The sequence below is a fragment of the Epinephelus fuscoguttatus genome, linkage group LG8, assembly GCF_011397635.1.
Source record: "Epinephelus fuscoguttatus linkage group LG8, E.fuscoguttatus.final_Chr_v1".
Classification (NCBI taxonomy): Eukaryota; Metazoa; Chordata; class Actinopteri; order Perciformes; family Serranidae; genus Epinephelus; species Epinephelus fuscoguttatus.
Window position 1 is genome coordinate 15,863,989 of NC_064759.1, and position 22,416 is coordinate 15,886,404.

General features: G+C 39.7%; 2 protein-coding genes across 2 annotated transcripts; one reads left to right on the forward strand and one right to left on the reverse strand.

Moving 5' to 3' along the window:
* The first annotated feature begins 81 nt into the window (after positions 1 to 81).
* Positions 82 to 16,531, forward strand: LOC125893151 (tumor necrosis factor receptor superfamily member 5). The gene is made up of 8 exons (XM_049583699.1): positions 82 to 706; positions 876 to 1,004; positions 2,998 to 3,144; positions 3,234 to 3,327; positions 3,680 to 3,756; positions 7,000 to 7,107; positions 10,036 to 10,182; positions 14,466 to 16,531. Exons 1-8 carry the CDS (start codon positions 631 to 633, stop codon positions 14,642 to 14,644), a joined length of 957 nt encoding a protein of 318 aa, XP_049439656.1. The 5' UTR covers positions 82 to 630; the 3' UTR covers positions 14,645 to 16,531.
* rbp5 (retinol binding protein 1a, cellular) lies at positions 16,253 to 20,076 on the reverse strand. The gene is made up of 4 exons (XM_049583723.1): positions 19,679 to 20,076; positions 19,096 to 19,280; positions 18,538 to 18,639; positions 16,253 to 16,726 (listed from the first exon to the last, which is right to left on the reverse strand). Exons 1-4 carry the CDS (start codon positions 19,752 to 19,754, stop codon positions 16,673 to 16,675), a joined length of 417 nt encoding a protein of 138 aa, XP_049439680.1. The 5' UTR covers positions 19,755 to 20,076; the 3' UTR covers positions 16,253 to 16,672.
* Between the last annotated feature and the right edge of the window lie 2,340 nt (positions 20,077 to 22,416).

Consider the following 22,416-nt stretch of genomic DNA (forward strand, 5'->3'; position numbering starts at 1 on the left):
CAAAACCTTTCAGATTGACTGTCACTACAAAATCTCTGCCATTTTAGCTTGACAATATCCCCGCGCCACCGGGACAAAGGTCGAGTGAAAACAATGGAAAGGGACTGAAAGGAAAGGGTGTAGTAGAGAGAGGAAATGTCTCATTGTGCTGCTTTGCTATGCGAAGTTAAGAGTGCCAAAATCAGCTCTTTGGTCCTGTAGTGATACGGAAACACACGCATAGCTTACTTTGCAGTGAGAGGGCTAAGACAGGAAGGAAATGGGGAGAGACAGACACAGAGAAAGAGACTGAGAGAGAGAAAGAGAGACGGAGGGGAAAACAGCAGATTAGGGTCACTGGGGTTTTCCACTGTGTAGGATCAGAAAAGACATGAGAAGTAGGTAGGGCAGAGTGAGGAGGGGAAACATAACTGTAGTCACAGACCGTCCAGACAGCAGAAAGAGAGTCGAGAGAGTCATAGAAAGAGAAAGGGAAAAGAGAGGGAGTACCTGAGTGATGCTCTTTGAGCTGAGATAAGTTTAACAGCCGTCATTTCAAAGGCAGACCCAGGTTCAGAGGAGGAGTGTACAGAAAGACGCTCGTACATAATCAACACAAAGCTGGAGGACTTGTAATCGCATGGGCAACAAATGGCTAATCTGAATTGCTCAAAAGACGAGTACCCCAATGAAGCTGATGGATTATGCTGTGATCGCTGTGCTGCAGGTCAGTCAACACCTTAAAGTTTCTATCATTTCCTTCCTCTTTGGATATCAGACTTCTTTACAGGACTGAGCACACTATGACACAGTTGTTACTGTCGGAGCATTCCTCACATGCTGTATTTGCATCACATCTGATTCTTCTGTATATCTGTTTTCTCAACTCTCATCAGGACAGTACATGAAAGAGAGGTGTGGCAGCGCACGGCCGAGGACAGTGTGTGCCAAATGTGAGAATGGGGGTTACACGGACACCGAAAATTACTTGCCTAAATGTCATCAATGCAAGACCTGCAGTCACAGTAAGTCAGCACACACATACACACACAGTCGGGTACTGTATATGCACACACACACACACACACACACACACACACACACACACATTTTCTGTAAAACCAACACAGTTCCTTCCTCTCCCCCATCCCCCCCCCCGCCCGCAGCCTTTTTATAGAGTACAAATATATGATTTGCTATTGTTTCTTCATGTGAACAGCGTCACAAATCCGCAACTTAAACATCTTCCTCTTTTCAACTTTTAACCCATTAAACTTCACTTACCTACCAGTGGGGTCAGTCATTACATAACTCATTCTGTGTGACCAAACTTTGTTCACAATTTGTCTGACGCTATTTCAAGTATTAGTTGAGATACAAAACTGGACAAAAGGACACCAAGTATGTCAGAAACCTGATACACCCCTTGCCTCTACCGCTTAGCCTTTACCCCTTCGTTTTGCACGTTCACGTTTAAGGGTAGGGTGTACCAATTCTTGTGAAGTGTCAGGGCTACATGGCCTCCCAAACAGAGGGTTTTCAGAGGCACACTCAAAACCAACATGAGAAATCAGTGGAAAGATGGCTGCACTAACAACAAAAGAAAGTAGCAAATGTATTCCCTTTGTTAAAAGAGACTTATCTTAGTTTTATGTTGTTTCAGTGTATTATGGCCCTTTTCTTTATAACAAGCCTAAGAAAAGAAAGTGCTAGCATGCTGATGTTGCAGTAGCTAACTAGCCAGTGCTGGCAATGTCTCAACGCTAGTGACATTTGTTTATGTAAATGGTAGCATTGACAACTAGTGATGACATATGAGGCTTTTGAAGGGTTTAAGGGAAAATTTCAACCACTCTCCCTTCTAACTTTGCTCCGAGGGGAATGGTCTCACTCGGAAATAATGGGTAGGAGTAAAAACATGAAATGGAATTGGGTCTTTGATTGACTTTACTCAGTCTTAACATCTCGTAGCTCCAATGAAGTGCCAGAGTCTATAAATAAAAGATGATTTTAACAACCTTGAAAGTAATAACCCCCATACACTTCTGATTGAACAACGTTAAACCTAATTCTGGAACAAATCAGCAGCTGAGGCAGCCTTAAAACAATTTGTACTGTATTTTCACAACTAATGAGAAAAAGTAGAAGAAGTTTAATTCTGTTAAGTCACATTTCTAAAGCAGCTGGGGAATCTTCGTTTTTAAGTTGAAACAGCTTTAAATGTTTTATAGTGTGGAAATAACAGGGGAAATTGCTTGTGAAAAGATTAACTTTGTGATCTACTGTAAGGTCAAGTCCAGTTAATTTCATTTATGTAGCCTAAAATTATAAGTTTGTATCAGAGGACTTTACAATCTATACAAAATACATCAACGTCTTTCCTATGGATGGATTACTGAGCCAACGTACTGGGCACAAGCCTCTGGACAAAAGCTTCTGTTTGATGTGAGTGTAAGCATCTTTTTTAAGAGTCAATCGAACAGCTGCAAAGAGATGCAAAAGTGAGACAGAGCATCCACCGAATCAGCCACAAAGAGACAGAAAACTACCCAACAGAGAAACAAAGAGACACAAAATTGAACGTACTGTAAAGAGACAAAATGACCACAAACACTCAGTAAGTAACAACAAGGACACAAAATAACACGAGACAACTACACGAAAACTACAAAGAGAAACAAAAGGTTATTTTTTGTCTCCTTGTTTTGCATCTCTTGTTGTCTTTGTGGTTGTTCCGTCTCATCTGGGGCTGCATGTCTCATCTAGTCTGGGTGTCTTCTGTGTAGGAGTGCTGGTGGGTCTTTTACATGTCTGCGCCCAGGGACCTGTTGTCTCATAATCTGCCCATGCTCTTCTCTTAGATTCTCGATTAAGATGGACCAAATGTTTTCACACACAATTTTTTTTTTTTACAGAAATACGGTAAAATAATATGAAGGGGGCTTTTGCAACAGGCTGCAGGACTGTAAGATCGATCGCTCTTCTGAGATAAACGATATCAGTCTTTGAATCTTTCAGAAAACAACCAGAGGAATCTGATGGAGTGCACACATAAGGCGAACGCAGTGTGTGAGTGTGTGGATGGTTTCTACTGTAGCAATGATGAATGTGACCACTGCCTGCAACTGACCTCCTGCCCTAAGGGTAAAGGGGTCGAGGTTCAAGGTAGGCTCCTCTTGTAATCATTCATTCATTCACATCTTACCAAAACACAGTACAAACTGGCAACTGAAAAAACTCATTTATTCCTGCAGCAACTCGCACAAAAGACCTAATCTGCGCTCCCTGTCCAGGCGGGACCTTCAGCAACGTATCAGATTCATCCTCACCCTGCCGACCACATACCAGGTAAGGTTATTCATGTTATTATTATCAAAGCTGAAGGAGGATGTTGTATGTAATGCGGTGTGAATCATTCATTAATCATCCATCGAAACAAAGCAGAAATGACTGTTTTTGTTTCGGTTGACATCATCAGTTTATGGAGCAGAGACATCCACATCACACAATCTATGACTACATATAATCCACAACTGAGAAGGTCATACCTGAGCTTTGCTGAATTTTTTTCAGACATCCCTTTTTCTGGGACAAACATGCCCAAATTAAAAAAACAACTGTATTTTCTCATTTTCAAATGGTTGCAGATACACTACAGTATGTGGATATTTATTTACTTGTCTCTGTGTGTTGTTTTCAGATGTGAGGACTACGGAAGAGTGTTGAAAACTCCAGGAACACGAGACACGGATGCCATCTGTGGCGAAATCAAATGTAGTAGGTCTCCATTTTTACCTTTAGGCTGTTGTTTGAAATGTGTATCATCTACTCAGATCTTAAAATCTTTTAGCTTTATTTAAAAAAAAAAAAGATCTTATGCAATTTAGCGGATGCTCTTATCCTGCGTGACTCAGTGAGCTTTTGCTGAACCTCAGTTCATCACATGGCTGAGTTGTTGTGAGAGGAAGTAGAAGTGATACAGATTAGAAAACCATTTCTAAGGAAGAGGGTAACGTAAGGCACTTGTTACAGTTAGTAAGTCCCTGACAGGCGATGGGAATGATTTCACTGTAACTGGCTGTAAAGAGCTCTTATAGAGAATAAACATTAAAGCTGCAGTGATCAATATTCCTTTAGGATAAATGTGTCAAATGACAATTCAAAAACTATGTGTGATGATGTGAAAGGTGTCAAGATGTTGGAAAGGAGCGAGCTGAGCAGCAGAGCTCAACAGTCTACAGTCTGCACCTGTGCCTCGTTTCCACTGCCTGACTTGGCTCAACTCGACTCACTTTTGATACCAGGGCCTTGATGATCGCCATAGCAACACTGCATGAAACTGCAGAGACAAACTATGCGTTCCAATACCAATTCTACCATACTATTTAGTGTTCCAGAAAAATATTTAGTATGTCCCAATACATAGTATGTGAAATGCAGTATGCCAAAATACCAGGATGTTCTACTACATCCGGCCACATTTTGCGCTATGCAAGCCAGCATGCTTTTCTGGCTATTCTGACCCTAGTAATATTAATTGTCTAAGTGAACAAAATAATCGGAAAGATTACCAACACCAAAAGGACGTAACTACGAAAATAACAATGTCAGAGAAATGCATAATCATTTCACTAGTTGGGAATATATGTTAGAATCTATGTAGTTATAACTTAAAAGTTAAAACTACATACATTGCAAAGTAACAGCAGCAGAGCTCTCTGGGTTGATCTCAGTCTCTGGCGTTTTGTTTATCTCCATGGTAACAAATATACGAGAAAGTGGGTCAAAGTTCAGGGTGTAATATTCTGAGACAGTAGTATGTCCCGATTGTGTGCATGCAACAGTACGTACTTTTTCAGGGCAGCTGCAGTACCTACTAAAGGTAAAAAGAAAATGTGTGCAATTTGGAACATGCCCATTATCTTCAACGCACCACTTGCTGAATCCAACTAAACAGAAAAATTCCTGCGCTAATGTACACTGAAGTGAAAAATAGAGTGTGCAGGTTGTTCTGCAGGCTGCCATTTTTCAAATGTGGGTCAAGGTTATAAAAAACATGCAGCCACTGTTGAAGGTAGCTTGGTTGTTTAAAAATGGTGGGTTTGTGCAGGATGTCCCCTGCTCCGCTACTGATGATTCTCTCAGACCAATCAGTGATCTGCAGCATTTTAACTTCACCTGCTAGTGTTGGTTCAACTTGTATGGAACTGCCACTGCAGTGGTACCAAAAAACAAGTAGTTATGCCGATGGAAAACCAAAACAGAGCAAGTCGAGTGGAGCAGTGCCATAACATGCAGTGGAAATGCTTTATGTTGGCATGCTGACATGCTCACACTGACAATTCTAACATGCTGATGCTGAGCAGGTATGTTTACCATGATGGACATTTTAAAAAACAGTCAAAGCAATTGATCCAGTAATGCTGAGATTTTTTTAATCTGAACCAAAGTGGTGGACAAACCGACACTGCCATCCCTGAAGCCGTGTTGCTAGCTGCCTAAAATTAATGGATACCCTGCTCCACCTTCAGTGGACTTTACAGAGAGAAACAGAACACAGATGCTGACAGTTGATACAGCCTACAGCACAACTATAAAACTACAATCCACTGGGCTGTGTTACTGTCTGGTATTCATCATCACAATACCCAGATGACATTCACACCAAGCAACTTCTGTGACTGAGAGAGTTTTTGGCTCTTAGCGGGAAATTTTGGCAATTTTTAACCAGATTTGTGTCATTGCAACAAAGGAAGAATGTGCAAATGGATGGTCAACCTCCCTCCATGTGGCTAGTGCCCGCAGCTCCCTGCTCATCCGCCGAAAACGGCTGACGCAACACCTGCTGACAGATGAGCAGGGAGCTGCGGGTGCTGGCAACACAGAGGGAAGCAAAACACTTGCACACTTAAGCCAAAAGCTCAATCAGTTAGTCAGTGGGCGTGCTTTTTGATTGACAAGGTGAAAACAGCTTTTTCATGCGCTGGTAAATTTTGAGATTTTGGGCCATTTTGCTTCCATAATTTGTCTTCTTTCAGATTAGTACAAAGAAAACATCCAAAATACACATTTAGGGGTTTATTTTAGTTCAATTTTCTTGTCTGGGAATGTATGCAAAAAGCACATATTTACTTTGATAATGCCTCCTTTGCATATTTAATTGTAAAAATTCAGAAAACGTGTTATACAAAAAAAAAATAGTCTTAATGTAAGTAATCAGCTGGGGAAGTTTCATAATGATATTTAGTAGGTGAAAGCTTTACCTTATTCACATGTAGTGTTTTTTGTATAAAAGTGTTTGTAATTTTACTATACATATCTTTCAAGGCCATTTTCTCAAAATGTTTCATTTCATATGCAGAAATCTCTGAAGTTTTTTACTTAAGTGTTTGTTCATATATCATTCATAGCCTGATTTATAGGAGGGTTTATTCCTAAAACACTGCAAAATTGGATGATGAGACATCCAAAATCCCTCTGTTGAAACATTTGACTCTAAAATGTTAACAAAATAAACAAAAAATCCGAACCTGGCATTATCCAACGTTCAGATTTTTGTTCTGGCAATGCATGCAATTGAATACATATTAAAGTAAATAATGGTTCGTTTGCATATTTAAACATACAGTTTCAGAAAACATGTTGCCTTAATGTTAATAATCAACTGGGGAAGTTTCATTGTGATATCTATATGTTTAAAGTTTTGCCCTAAACACGTGTAGTGCGTACATGTTAAACTAGAGTATGACTTGGCATTGTTCTTGTGTGACCATAATTTACCAAACATGGAGTGAAATATAAATGAAGATGATTTATTCACAAAAGTCATAGTTTTTCTTCAGAAAGCCTTTTTAACAGTCAGTTTATTCATTACATTTCAACATTATTAATGAGAAAGAGGAGTGTTCAGTAATCACTCACTCCCACGTTATTTCTCAGAAGTTATTGTGTAATCAGGAGAAAACCCTGTTTAAAATGTATTCAGCTCCCTCTAAAATCCCCTCTCTGTTTGTTTATCAGATTGTCCCTGGATATTACCTGCAGGCCTGTGGTCAGGACTGGTGTTGACTGCACTTGTCCTGCTTGGTCTCATCTGCTGGAGGGCAAAACGCAAGTCATACAGAGCAGGTGTGTACAATGCGTCACATGTGTAGGTGTGTTTCATCACTGTTTTTCACACACTTTTGTCCTCATTCTTTGAAAAAAAAAAAGTCTTCCCGAAGAGGCGACGAAGCGGCGTGCAGGCATGCCCACTCACTTGCAGTAAGTGTGCATGTTGTCAGCCACAACTGTGAGACAGTTTGCTTTGAAGTCGCAGAGTTGAAGGTCACTGCCTATCTCTTTCAAACACACCGTTTCAGCTAAAGTCAAATGAAATTTACACCCCTGATTTTCTTAGAAGTGCGGTCAGGATTACTTTATGTAAAAAGAAGTATAACAAAAGCAGAATATTTACAAGGCCGTTTAACACAGGAAGGTTTAATAAGGAGTTATGTAACGTGATGCTGAACAAGCTCGGCGAGCATTGTAAACTGAATGGGTGAACCACATCCTGTACATATTCTGCCTGACACAGTTATTTGGTTTAAAGTGACGCACATTTCACAGGCAGATAACTCATACTGAGAAACAGGTCCTACGCATGTGGTACAGTCCCATAACCAATTGTTTTGGCTGACGTGTTGTATTTCATTGACATCTCACCGTATTTCCAGTGAAGCAGTGTGCCAATACTGGAATTTACAGATAAAATAACAATCAACCGAGAGAAGGCTGGGCTTCATAGCTACGTCCACTATGCTGCATACTCATTGTGATGTGAAAACCACTGACAGTGGGCTTTTCAGGGGAAGTAGGAGAAATCATGGTCCAGTAGTTAAGTCGTGAAATAGAACATATTTGCAAAAAAATGTTCTCAATGGAAGAAGAAGTAGTGGATGTAATTTCAAGAGGTACCTGGTTTTTGTGGAAAACAGACAGAAAATACTTATTTTTAGTGTTTTCACATTTATATTTTTTGTTTTAAAGCATGCTAGAAGGCAGCCCTGTAATCAATCAACACTTTTGACTAGTGAGCTAATGTTTGCGGCCTAACCGTTCAGGTGGGTCTGGGGGGAATTTCCCAAAGGAGAAACTTTCATAAACTCAACAGCTAAACAGACCATTTTAGAGCATTTTGAAACAAAAAATTTAGAGGGTTTCCCAAAGTTATGATGGAAGCAAGCATATAATTGAGGGCTGCACAGAGAAGTGCACTCACTGACTTTTGTCTATGACTTACTTATGACTTTTTTCGTGACAATTTTGATAATATACTTCCACTGTACAAAAACTATAACAATTGACAGTGATGTAGCTTACATAACACCCATGTGACATTAGTTTCCTACTTTTTAATACATTTCAATGTAATAAAATAAAGAGACAGTACAATGTCTGACATTAATTGTACCGACCCGCAGCAGTCGAGCAACAGCTTCTGCTGGGGTATGACAATGCCATTTGCACAAACCACAAGCAGAGCTACAATACTCTGTAATGCTAAAATCAGTAGTAATAATAAAAATGGCAATTTTTAAAGTTTATTTATGATTATGATTACATTTGCTAATAATTATTTTGGACAGCTGTGCGTGGTTGCCTTTCGTAGCATAGCAATTTTTTGAATTTATATATTTTTTTAGCAATATAATAACTGCGTAGCCTGGAGGGGAGACCTTAAACAAACGCTTATCCTTCACTCTTCTTGCAGCTGGATTAACTCATTAGGCAGCGCCAGTGCAAAGCTAGCTATGGGTCCCTCTTTTGGTAAGATGCAAATGTATTTAGGAGCATGCAGCATGTAAAGTCTGACACAGGGCTCCTATACAAGACTGCTGGACAAGACAGATAATGATGCAGGACATTACCATGAACACACTGACACAGTGAATGCAAGGACTTTGGGGTCCCTGAGGGTCTGGAGTTGTGGCTCCACTCCACGTCTGTTCTGTCTGGCTTTCATTCTCCAACGGGGACGGAGCATGTCAATAACATTTCTGAAACTATGTCAAAGCATACTGAACTGCACCAAGCTGCTTACGGGAAATGGGGCCAAAGCTCATTTTCATCTGTAGTCCCCGAGCAGGCAAAAGTTAAAGGCACAGACATAAAGAATAAAAGCACTGAAAATATAATCAATCATAAAAGCAGTTAGAAACATGAAGACATATACAGAGCCTGCACTACATAGAGAAAAAAGACAGCTGTTATGACACATAAGGTACTAAGCGAAATAACAAACACCATGGAAACAGTTCATCGACAAAAGCAGTGAAACTGTGCAGAAAACAGCAGGTTTGAAAGGTTGTCACAAAGAAAGCCGTGGCTGTCAGCTTCGATTCATGGTGGCTTCAATAGATTCCAATACTGACAGAAAAAGTATATGAAGTGTATTTAGCCATATTACAACTGTTTTTCAGAAACTGAGAATGTCTGTGAACATGAGAGAAAGTGAAGTGTGCAGCCTGACATGTTTATATTGAAGGTTGTTAACTTTTTCCACCCAAAAACTTGACTTCACTGGAATCTATTGTATCTGCCGTGAGTCAAATCTGACTCTTTTCTGCAGTTTCCTTTTCGCAATGAAAAAGGAAACTGCCAAGTTTTTACAACCGCCTTTCAAGTCTACATGAGGTGAGCGTTTCATACTCAAAAGACAAATGTGAGGAGGAGTATCACTTCACTATTGAGTCACACCGAGCTGTGATACAATTGACTTTTTCACATTTATTAATGTATGAATGGATACATATGAAGCACTTTTCCTAGAAACCAAGTTGTTCCGATACTTATCAGCATCACGTTTCACACCTCTATGAAAATTGATGCCACAGAGCAGAATATTGGATTCTGAGAGTTTATAGTGCCACCTAAGGGTCAATCACTATAATTCTGTCTTACAAGTTATCAGTACTTTGTTCTGAATAAGATAATTAGAAATCATGATTATTATAGGAGATAATCCTTGAATAATCTCATGTTTGACCCTATTGTGCTCTCCTTCCTGTGTGACAGCTCGCTCCAGTGTTCCTGTCTCTCTGGATCACATGGTTCCAGCACCGTTCACTCAGCTGGAGCTGCCTTTACCATTCACAGACCTGACCAGTCACTGCCAAGAAAGCTGCCCTGAGGACGGCTTCAAGTTACAACTATTCAACTCAGGTGAGAAATCCCTGATGCATGCAGCTTTAAATATGTTTGTGTGTGGGTGTGTGTTTACTGTTAGTCTTTGTAAGAGACTGTGACTGCAGAGGAATGACAGGAAATGACAGAGATGGGGTCTGACAAGAACATTGTGGTTTACAGTTGGTAACTTTACTCCTAAACCACGTCTGCACCCCCGAGTGTTCCTGAGTAAATGTGACACATGCAGTGCTGGGTAGTTAGTTTTGAAATGTAGTAAAAAAGTAATGCAACTATTTTAATTAGGCTACTTAATCAAAGTAATCTTATTTATTGCACTAAATTATTTGCAAAAAAAAAGAAATAATAATTATTTATTAGGACATTTAATTACGCAGGGTTTTTCTGTGCGTTCCATTGGATGAAGAATCTCAAAATACTTATTAGGAAAAACAACAATAAATGGTCTAAACAGACCTTTTTTCCACAAAACAAATTGACATTATTTATTTCTAATGAATGATTAACTCATATTAACAAATAAAGTGATGCTTTACATTGTACACATTGTACATATATATATTGCATTGTGTTCATCAGCATGAGTCAAAATATTCTTTATTTCGGAGGTATCTCCAGAAAACAGTATGTTGAAGACCTCCTGAGATTCATACTGTACATAATCAATAGGACGCACTATAAGCTGATTTAATCATTGGAAAACTTCAACGAAAGTATTTCCCTGTCGACGCTCACATCCCCCGCATATTCCACTGGAAGGATTTTTGTTTTCTAAAAAAACCTTTGTAAAAGCTATAAATCTTTCATTTTTGACATGTATAAGTAATATAACATCTTATTTATAAATCAAACACAGTCAAAACACAAATCATGTACTTTAACAATATGATAATAGACAGAAGGGTGCCTTACTGTTGGCCATGCTTGTTGGAAAAGGGGGGGTGGCTCTACTGCAGTCCACTTTAGATGATGTAAAACACTCTGATTGGTTTACAGACATTCCATCATTAAAGCCTGTGCACTTGGGTGGAGTCAGATGACAGTAACATAGATTTAGACATCCTAGAAAAGTTGGGCGTTTCCCAAACCGGATCCTACCCAGTCCCACTCCATCTCAGAGTTTTGGGGTTAGGGTCCGTTTGTAGTCACCTTCACAGCTGAATGAAACACCTTACATCAAGGCGTGAGGTGTAAAGGAGCTGTTATATTTGGTAACCATGGAGAAAAGTTCAGTTACTCCTATTTTATGTTCTTTATATGTATATGTATGACTTTTATTTCATTCATGCTGCTGTTTACCTGAATTTTGATAGTGTATATTCTATATCCTTTTGCCAACAGAATAAATAAAAATTGATAAATGAGTAAATAAATGAATAAATAATACATTAAAGGGAATAAACATTTCCTTTTTCACTGATGTTTAAAAGCTGTTTTTGCTCCTGTTACACTTTACTATAAAACAAACACAACTACTATTTTATAGCGACTGGAGAGGTGTAGATTTTATCCTAAATGTCTGTCTTAGTTTGAACAGTTTACATTTCTCAGGAGAGTCACATAGAGCTTTATTTGTATGGAGCTTCTTCAATGACGAACACAGTACAGCATTGCGCATGCTCAGTAAGAGTGCATCAGTGCAGGTTGGAGGATTTTATAACCCTCTTCCACCCAGTAGTTGGTCCATTATGTCCACTGGGATGGAGGGTGGGGGGTGCATCTGAGCAGGTTAAACTGGGCAATAACGCTTTAAAAAGGCCAGAAATAGGTTATTTTTCTACATAAAAACTTTTTTACGTAAAGTGATATATTTGGAAATCACCAACATTTTGATTAGTAATTTTAATTTAATTACATATTTTTTCCTTAGTAACTGTAACTGATTGATTACAATTATTTTACTTTGAAATTTCATTACATGTAACTAGTCACTCCCCAGCACTGGTTACAAAGGTAGTTTAAGGTGGAGAAATAATAGGGCATTATACTTTGAAGAGATGCAAAACCAGAATTTGATATAATGCCTTATTTTACATTTCCCCACTGAGCACTCACCTGTTACCTGTTCCTGTCAGTTGTTCCCTATGTCAGCTCTTCCTGCCGAGTAAGCCCTGTTCCACCATGTTGTCGTGCTGTTTACATGTTTGATAATCCTCTCAGAAAGTCTGAGATCCTTAAAGTTTCCTCATGTTCTTGACCAGCAAGGAACACCTCCGAATAACTTAAAAAGAAACTTAAAAGAAAAAGCGTCCTCTCTGACAATTTCGCAGGTCGCCATTTTAGTCTCACAGGACCACTCCACGTAAAATCTGATTATTTTTTATAACGATATCCTGTTGCTGATCGGCTCCGAGGTGCTTAATCTCAAGTTGACCTTATAGGACTGACTCTTAAATGTATGTTCATGGTGACCGCACTCACTATCGTAACCACCAGCAAATGACACGGCAATCAGTCACGTGACTTATAAGCTTAATTGTGAGCGACAGTCTGATGTACAACACAACTGCCAAACTATTATTTCCAGCCACTGACCTTAAATTGTTGAACAAGGATAAATAACAGCAGTAATTAGGTGTGTTTTATGTCATGCATCAATCCAGAATTATATCAATGTCTAATTTTTTCAGTAGCACTGCAACCACACGTTTTTTTGCTCCCAGCATGCAGAGCTTATAATTATAATTCATACTATTATTATCTTCTGACAATTTCTGACTATTTTGTCGTCAGTCTCTTAGTTTTGTCTGTTTGTTTGTTTGTTTGTTTTTGTTTGTTTGTTTTTTTGTTTTGTAGTTTTCTTGCTTTTTGGTTGTATTTTGTTCCTTTTGCCTTTAATTTTTAATTATATATTTGTTTTACTCTATGATGTAATGTTTGCTTGCATGGACACCAGGAAGAGTAGTTGCTACCTTGGTCGTGACTAATGGGGATCCAAATAAATGAATGAATGGAGCTTTGTCCCCTCTGCCTTAAGTGGCCTGTCGCCACTGTACACATAAATAGATGTGTACAGTGTCTTCTGTTGTCATTGTAACAATTCTGCATTGATTTTGCAAAGGATGAAGATGGAGGATGCACAGATAGGTGACATATCAGAGGAAAAACCTGAATTAAAGAATGGATAACCTTAATGAATGCAAAGGCTTCACCAAGTATGAAAATTATGGGAATCATGCACTGTGGCCCTCGCACTCACCAGGGGTCTCATTTATACACAATATTAGGATTCATACCAAAAATGTATGTACAGACAAAAGCCTAAAATGGCATGCACCAAAAAAATATTAGACAATTTCTACAATCAGGCTTCCACCTCACCATCTGCGCTGCCAATTTCCTGTCTCCAAAATGTTTCTAAGCATGGGTCAAAGTTTCTACAATCAAGTTTGTTTTTATAGATCACAACTTTTGCATGGGAAGTGGCGTACGCCTCTTCCAGGCCTTATTTTGTGCATACCCAATGTTTATAAATGAGACACCAGAACTCAACAGCTGTGTAAGACACCACTCTAAACCAGGGGTAGGCAACCTGTGACCCCAGGTTGATAATTTCCATTTATCAGTGTTTATCACACCCAAAGTGATTTTTTTCATTCTCCAGCTGTTAAAATGTGTAGCCCATACACCGAATAAAAAAACCTCAACATTCATCAACCTAAATGTGCATCATATGTCTCTGGCACGGTGTCTTTTCCTATCAATTTGGCCAAACCTCAGTAGCAGTGGCTCATTTTGAGTCTCCCTGTCCAGACGAGGTATGGATTCCAAATCCCAAAAAGTAAAAGTCTCAAAGGAAAATAGAGAGTTTAATCGTACATGGACAGATTTGTTTACTTTAAGGTACCAAATAGTCAGAAATAGCCCACTGCAGAGTCACCACCTTGTGGACTATTCTAGACTTAATAGGCTGTAACCTTCATCTTAAGGCTCAAATATGTTTCACAGCTCTGGACAGATTTTTTTTTTTTTTTTTTTATGCCAAAAAATGGCTTTTTTGATAGTAAAGGTTGCTGCTGACCCCTGCTATAAAGCATCATCAAACACCAAATAGGGGGACATATTTTGGTAAACCGATGTTCTTCCCACCAGCAGAGTTTCAAAGACACTTAGTTGGTTTTTCCTTTGAACTGTCACTTATGTGCATTAAAGTGAGAAATACATTCTCCTCTCCAGCACAAGTCTACATTAATTTTAGTGCTCATAATAATCATAAATCAAATAAAGTACTCAGCCTGTTTAATGTTACATTATTCTCGAGGATGGCCACACTGAACACTGATTTTTTTTTCCCTCCTCAGATGATCATGTGGTCAGTTGTGTCACACAAGACAGTGTGGGCAGCGTGGACAGCAACCATCCTATAACTCCACTGAACGTTTCAGTTTCTTTCATCGAATCCAGCCACACCAATGGATATTGCACCAACTTCCACAGGACCCACTCAGAGCCACAGGAGGACGAGTGGGTGGGGACATAATCAAGTAAATGTTTTTTGTAACGGGACACTGATGAAGCTCAGAGTCCCTCTGCAGCTTGGAGATGCTGTGACTACTTTTTAGACATTTAACTGGACCTATTTATACCAAAAAACAAAAGAGTAGGGTTTCTTTTTTTATATTTCTTTTTTTAAGAGTCAAATGTTGCTGGCAGTTTGCTGCCCCCTGCAGGACTTTAATGAGAAGTTCAGCATAAGTGGTATTTCTTTTTTTTAAGATTTTTTTGGGGCTTTTTAGCCTTTAATGGACAGGACAGACAAGTGTGAAAGGGGGAGAGAGAGAGGGAGCGACATGCAGCAAAGGGCCACAGGCCGGAGTTGAACCCAGGCCACTGCGGCAACAGCCTTGAACATGGGGCGCCTGCTCTACCACTAAGCCACCGGCACCCCATAAGTGGTATTTCTGATATGCACTTAGAATGAAACACTGGTGCAGCTCTGTACTTGCTTTCCCTTTGATGTGAATTAGTCTTTGGAGCTTCACGAGTGAAACCAGTGCTGTCCTCGGTTTTTGGCTACAGCTTAGTGGTGTCTATGAAAGAATGTTTCTGTATTTTTCTTATTTCAATCAAATCCCATGAAAAGGCCAAAACCAAAAATGAATGTGTCCTTCCAACAAATGTATATTCAAAGCCGGATGTAGCTTATTCCTTTGTGTAATGGTGCTCCATTGTTGTCATCACCATGAGCATAGGCACTGAAGCTTATCCTGCTGCTGTAAATATGCACTGTATATGTTGATTAATCCACAGCAGAAAGCAGCACCCAACAAATACTCGTTTACCCCAGTTTAAGAAACATTTGTGAAGACTACAATACAGTACATCTGTGGCTTTTTAATGTACACATTTATAAGAACAAATGGGCTCCCTGTCCTACTGCACAAAAACCTGCCTGAGAATATGTCACTTTGTATTTAATGCTCAAGGTTAAACTTGGTAATTGCTCCCAGGACAAATGACTCTGCAGTAGTCACAGGTAGTTATCAGCTCTAGCTCGAATTGGCTTTGATCTGCAGTCATAGACATATGACACCCAGGTGGGAAAGCTCATTTTCACCCCTTTTCCAGCATGATACAATGACACGCCACCACAAAATACTTACCAAGCAGCACTCGTGCATTGTTTTTAAATAGTTGGCACAGAGTTTGAAAGAGAGACTTATAAGTAACAGATAAAAAAAAAGAAACTTTTCCTACACGTTTTCTAAAACAGAAACGAGATAATTGCTTTTCAAAACCCCTCCACATCACCTCTTATTGTGGTGGGGAAAGGGTAGGACTGCACAGGGAGGTCAGAATTTGAGAGACGGATGAACCCCTTGTTGGTCTTTTCATGGGATTTGCTGACATTAAGAAAAATATGAGAGATTTCCTAGCGCTTATTCTTTAATGTATATGATGTCTTTTGTAATTATAATTTAAAGGAAAACTAATTTAATTTATTTTTTTCCAACCCCACTGACTCATGTTGAGAATTGTGCATGAGAACTGATTTAAACCAAGAAAAGTCTTCTTGTAAAAGTACATTGTAATGAGCAATGAATTTCAGTATTTATAAAACTATGTACAACTTTTAACATATGCTGTAACACACACACACACACACACACACACACACACACACACACACACACACACACACACACACACACACACACACAAAAGTTGGATAATGATGTGATGAATTAAAGATGCAGCAGTGATGTCCGACAGTGGAATGGTTTGTTTATAGCATGGTGAAGATAGATGGTGCAATATGAAGAAGTATGTAGGGAATGTTTACACAAGTCATTCTGTTCTCTTCTCAGTTAGTACCACCACACAGGAACAATTAAGATATACATGTCCAGTAGTTGTTTTTTTTTTTACAGATACTTAGTCTTATTGCAGTATTTCAAAATAATGTTGATTATAATTAAAAGAAACTATAAACATTAATCACATCTTGAACCAAGTCCTTAACTATATTCTACTAAGAATAATTCACTTAAAGACATTTTCAGTTGCTTCAATTAGCCTTCTTGAAGACTTGCTTGGCCACGATGCCTTGAACTCTCATCTCCTGCAGAGAGGAAGAGAAGGAGGGGAGGTGTAAATGAAATGTGAGAATCAATGCGACAGTTTGGCACATCAAAGCAGAGTTAAATGAGTGATACACAAACCTGGGACTGGATCCAAAATACATTTCCATCCCCACCCCCTCCTAACATCCTTTGACCTCGCCTCCCACTCTTTCACCAGCTCCTCCTTTCACCCCACTCCCCCTTCTTCCTCCAGCTCCCCCTCGTTCACTCACTCTTCATTATCCTCTCGCTGCTCCCTTCTCCTGCTTTGTGTAACCTTTAAAATCCACCATTTTAGAGCCTGATCCTGGCTGGCATTTCTTTCTCAATTCTCTCCTGAATTTGGACGTCAACAACGCACTGCTTTGTCCCAACTGCAACCGAAGTATGAGAAATCCTGCGAGAGCTAATTAGCAGAACAATGCTGCTTGTTTTAAATCTTAATAAGTGCTGACAGATTATCGACAAGCTTAAACTCTTTTACAACCAAAATTAGAAAAACCAATGCTCTCCCTCAGTGCTGAGCATTGATGGATTACTGGCACAGGCTGAGGGGCCCCTCTGGCCTTTACCTGCAAAATGTAGCTCAAATTAACACATGCGTACCAGAGAAAAACTCAAAGTGACCACAAAGAGATGCAAAGGAACAATAGGAGGCGCACAATAACAACAAAAACAGGCAAAACAACCACAAGGAGACACAAAATAACTACACAGATGCAAAGGAACTGCAAAGAGACAGAAATTAACTACAAAAGCAGGCAAAACAGCAACAAAGAGAAATAAAAATGACTACTTAAACAGGCAAAACAACCCCAAAGACGCACAAAATAACTAGCCTACACAGATGCAAAGGAACTGCAAAGAGACAGAAAATAATTACAGAAATAGGCAGAACAAGCCTAAAGAGACACAAAATACTTACAAAAAGATGCAAGGAACTGCGAGGAGACCAAAAATAACTGTAAAAGCAGGCAAAACAACCCCAAAGATGCACAAAATAACTACAAAGTGATGCAAGGAACTGCAAAGAGAAAGAAAATAACTATGAAAACAGATAAAACAACTACAAAGAGACACTAAACAATTACGTCGGTGCAAAGGAACTGCAAAGAGATGGAAGATAACTACAAAAACAGGCAAAACAATTACAAAGATGCACAAAATAACTACAAAGAGATGCAAGGAACTGCAAAGACGCAGAAAATAACTACTAAAACAGGCAAAACAACCACATAGAGGCACAAAATAACTGCGTAGATGCAAAGGAACTGCAAAGAGACACACAATTTTATGTATGTATGTATATATATATATATATATATATATATATATATATATATACACACATACATACATACATACATACATACACACATATAAAAAGAGAGACTCAAACACCGATAACAAAGAGGCATCTGTGTGTCTTGCTTCTGTGAAGGAGAGGTGGTGGGGCCTTTTGCATATCTGTGCCCAGGGACCTATTGTCTCATAATCTGCCCATGGTGTTCTGTTATTGTGTTATTCAAGTCTTCTGTCTCTTTTGTGTTTGCCTTCCTTCATAGTAAGGATACCTTTACCCCTTCAGGCAGCACAGAGCTTCACAAAACTTTTGATAAAAGGACTTCTTCACACAGAGACAGTGTAGTGCAACAGCCTAATCTTGTTTGCATGTTATCCCTCATTTTGCATATCAATTTTAGCAGCTTTTCCCTTGAGTGTTCTTGATTTTCCTTCTTCCGTATCCTCCCTCCCTTTCTCCCTCAGCTTTGGCCACTTCCTTTCACTCCATCCATCCATACATCCTTACCAAATGCAGCTTGTCACCCTCCAGCCAGTGTGTCCAGCCTCGTCCTTCTTTCTCGCCTCGCTGCACACACACCAGTTTGTCTCCTTCCCAGCTCACTGTAGTCTGCAAGAGCACAGCGACGATGTGTTAGTGTGTGTGATTAGTATGTAAAGCAGCTCACACGAGTCTTTGTGTGTTGCCAATGGGTCGCCATTAGTTCAAAACTCTTTTCTATTGCTTCCGTGTGCTCATTTGTTTTGGCCACTGTAAGATAATGCTGCTAATTCAGATTCATGCACCAGTTTCCTTACTGGCTTTGGAAACTGAGGAGTTTTTTTCCCCTCTGTTTTCTCACACACATCCCTCATTGTAGGATCAAGCTGTGGTTGAAGCAGCGGGGGGTGGTTACAGCACAAAAACACAGCAGTAGGTGGGTCAACTTTCCGCATACATTCCAAATTAAAACACACAAAGCAAACTTGTGTAACAAGTTATGATACTGTATATTCACAGTATCATCGAGCCTGTACGTGTGTCCAGACAGGATGCATGCTCAGAAAAACATATACCAACACACACCTGACAGGTGCGACCGTCCACCGGGCCCAGGTCTTCAGTGAACTCTTTTCCGATGGTGAAATCCATGTTGAAGTTCTTGAAGGTGGTGATGGTGCGGATCTTCATGGCTCCTGTGGCCGGGTCATGAGTGATCTCTTTGGTGGGCTTCAACAGACACACAATCTTCCTCAGGGCGAAATTAATATCTGAGAGGGAAGATAAGATTAATACAGCATGAGCTATACTTCAAGGTTGCTTTGTTAAGAAGGGGAGCTTTGTCTTGTCACACAGTGCAGACAGAGCGGATACTCCCCTCTGAGAGTGTGCGTGAGTGTGTGTGTGAGTGTGGGGTCATAGAAAGGACAAGGTGGTGATTTCATTTCACTAATGTGCAGCTGCAAAGGAAGATGATCCACATTATAAAATCAATGATTGGAGATTAAAAGATTATCTCACAGCAACAAAGTAATACAAATTTTTAAATAAAAGAGCAACACAAGTGAATGTGCATGTAATGGAGGATGGGTTTAATCAATAAAACTGATTTGTGTTCAAGAGTTACAGATGAGTAAAAGTTGCACCAATGCAACAAAGAGAGTCTTACCTAAAGCTTCGAGGTACGAGTCCATATTCTCCTGCTCCACCATATCAAACGTGCCAGAGTAATTAGGTTTAGACATTTTGTTTCTTCCAAAACTCCACAAGAGCCGAAACCTCTTCTTTCTCTTTCTTTTCCTCCTCGACTCAAGTCTGGCTTCGAGAGTTTTTATGCGATATCAGTTTCACTTACGCAACGCTTCTTGCACAATGCCTGGATTTTTTGGACGCGTAAAATGAGACTGTTGCGCGTTGTTTCTGTGCAGCAAGCAGCCGGCTCCTCTGTGGACGTCTTCTCGGGGTGGAAGCTGGTTCTTAATGCAACCGTTTCCAGGTGCTGTGACTCACTGAGGCTGAGAGTTTTTCTGCAGGACCACATTCAGAAGGGGAGGTTCATTCATCTTTCCTAATGCCTTGAGGGATCAAGGACAGAGGCGGTGCTTCGGAGACCTCAAACATGTGGTGGGTGGGGTGAAGATATACTCAGCATGCATGTTAGGATTATGTGTGTTCATATACTGGGAGCTGACCAGTATGCAAACTGTCTCAGTGGGGTTATCTCACTGGTGGAAGAACTACCCAGATCATTTACTTAAGTCAAAGAAGCAATACCACAGAAATATTATGAGTCATGCATTCAGTTTGACTACAAAAGTACTGAGTAAGCATCAAAATATACTTAAAGCATCAAAAGTTACAGTGCGAAGGGCCCATTTCAGAGCAAAGTGTATCATTTAAGTATAAGTATTAATGTATTAAAGGAACACTTCACCCACAAAATGACTAGTTGTACATAAGTTCAGCTCCTTTCCCACAGCACAAAAAACCCACTAACAACCACTAACATCAGGCCTTTTAATTGGCATTCATAGTCACAGGTATTTGGGTTTTATTGGCATTGATGACAATACAACACCCAGATGCACACGCTAATTTTAGCTCCTTTACTAGTGAGATGTGCCACCACAAAATATCATCCCTCTCTGCCCAAGCAGCACCCAAACATCAATCCACATTTGTCTGACCGAGTGTGAGAGAGAATCAGTAGGTTAGAGTTATAGAAAAAAGAAGTAACTGTCATAAAAAAAATTCTTTTCGCATTTTCATTTCGTAAAATTTTCAGGGAAGGCTGTGTCTCAGAGGTAGAACGGGTCGTCCACTTCAGAAGATCAGAAGATCTGCGGATAGCTCCCAGGCTCCTCCAGCCCGCATGTCGAAGCATCTTTGGGGAGATACTGAACCCCAGATTGCTCTCGGTGGCTGTTCCATCGGTGTGTGAGTGTGTGTGAATGGTTACTCAGTTGCAGGTGGCAACATGTATGGCATGCTCGGCCACCAGTGTGTGAACGTGTGTGTGAGTGGGTGAATGTGACATATAGTAGTAAGTGCAGTCCATTTACTGGCCTCTATGCCCCTTTCTACTTTTTACTGACCTGGCCTGTCCGTGATGTTGAATATGACACACCGGAAAAAACACACACACACACACACACACACACACGTACTCATCTCCTGCAGAGCTGTGCACACAGTGCTGATCTACTGGCAATGGGAAATGACTCTAAAGCCTTAACAGGTTTACTCGTGTTTAAAAAACCTGCGTACATGCACTAACTTTGGTGGAGAAGTTCTGTTAGTCATGCCATGTTACCTGGAATTTGTGAAGATAATGTTTTTCTATCATGTCTCTACGGAAAATGGCAAACATGTTGATTCACTGATTCATTGGGGACCACCTTTAACAACAGCTAAACTACATCAAAACTTCCTTTTAACACAACTTGTACAGTATAATCCAAGTTTAATTTATCCAGTCACATGCTCCGTACTTCCCAAAAACATGTACTTCACCAAAAGAAGCCTCCACATCAGAGTCTGGCCTTGAGGAGTTTCACTTTCAGTTCACTTTTGGTTCAGTTTTAAATAGTAATGTTTCAGTTAGGGTTCAGACTACCTCAAGACTAGAGGCAAAGTTTTTTTTTTCTTTTCCAGACTTATGGAGACCCTCTACTGTTTAAACCCTGGGCAGCTTGTGCATAAATACTGCTCCACCAAATTTCCCAGTGCTACCTATACAGGCTGAAGGTCCATCTGTTTTGTTGTTGTTGTTTGGGGGCTCTAAAAACAACAGGATGTTCTAAAAACGTAATGGATGTGTCTGATTTAACATATTGCCCTAAACATCAGTGGTGTAGTAGAGACGATGTCACCGCCAGCTCCAGCAGCAGTTAGAGTTAAAAGAAAAAAAGCTGAGGTTCGCAGTTCATTCTTGACCTTGGAAACAGCAAAACAGTGATAGGACTAAATCACTGTCTGAAATACTGATGTCATCAAACCTTTAACACCGTCAGACTGTCTGGTGTTTGTACTGAAACGACTTGTCAATCAACGCGGGAATGAGAGCTGGTAACGGTCTTATCTGTGCTGACATTTGAGAAAGGTGAAAATTTCCATATGAAAAGTGGTTCAGGTATACGAAAGAGAAAGAGGAGGGACTGGTGAAGTAAAATTCCTGTGCTGAAAGGAAAAAGAAATTGTCAAAAAAAAATCTGGAAGTTAAAATTAAAAACAATATTCCAAGGTATTTTTTTATTTGTGGTTGAGTGACATGCATAAACGGAAATGCATAAATAACAGAAGATGAACATAAAAGTGAATCATTTATTGTGACATCTGTCTGTGTTATCATCAAAATGCCTGAAGTACAATTGACTGAAAACATTTTGTTTTTTGCAACACTAAATA

Coding starts and splice junctions, on each gene's coding strand:
- LOC125893151 (XM_049583699.1), top strand. CDS start 631: ATGGCTAATCTGAATTGCTCAAAAGACGAGTACCCCAATGAAGCTGAT. Junction 1,005..2,997: donor ATGCAAGACCTGCAGTCACA/GTAAGTCAGCAC, acceptor TGAATCTTTCAG/AAAACAACCAGAGGAATCTG. Junction 3,328..3,679: donor CCCTGCCGACCACATACCAG/GTAAGGTTATTC, acceptor TGTTGTTTTCAG/ATGTGAGGACTACGGAAGAG.
- rbp5 (XM_049583723.1), bottom strand. CDS start 19,754: ATGTCTAAACCTAATTACTCTGGCACGTTTGATATGGTGGAGCAGGAG. Junction 19,281..19,678: donor CTCGTACCTCGAAGCTTTAG/GTAAGACTCTCT, acceptor CTTCCCTCTCAG/ATATTAATTTCGCCCTGAGG. Junction 16,727..18,537: donor AGGGTGACAAGCTGCATTTG/GTAAGGATGTAT, acceptor TCCTCTCTGCAG/GAGATGAGAGTTCAAGGCAT.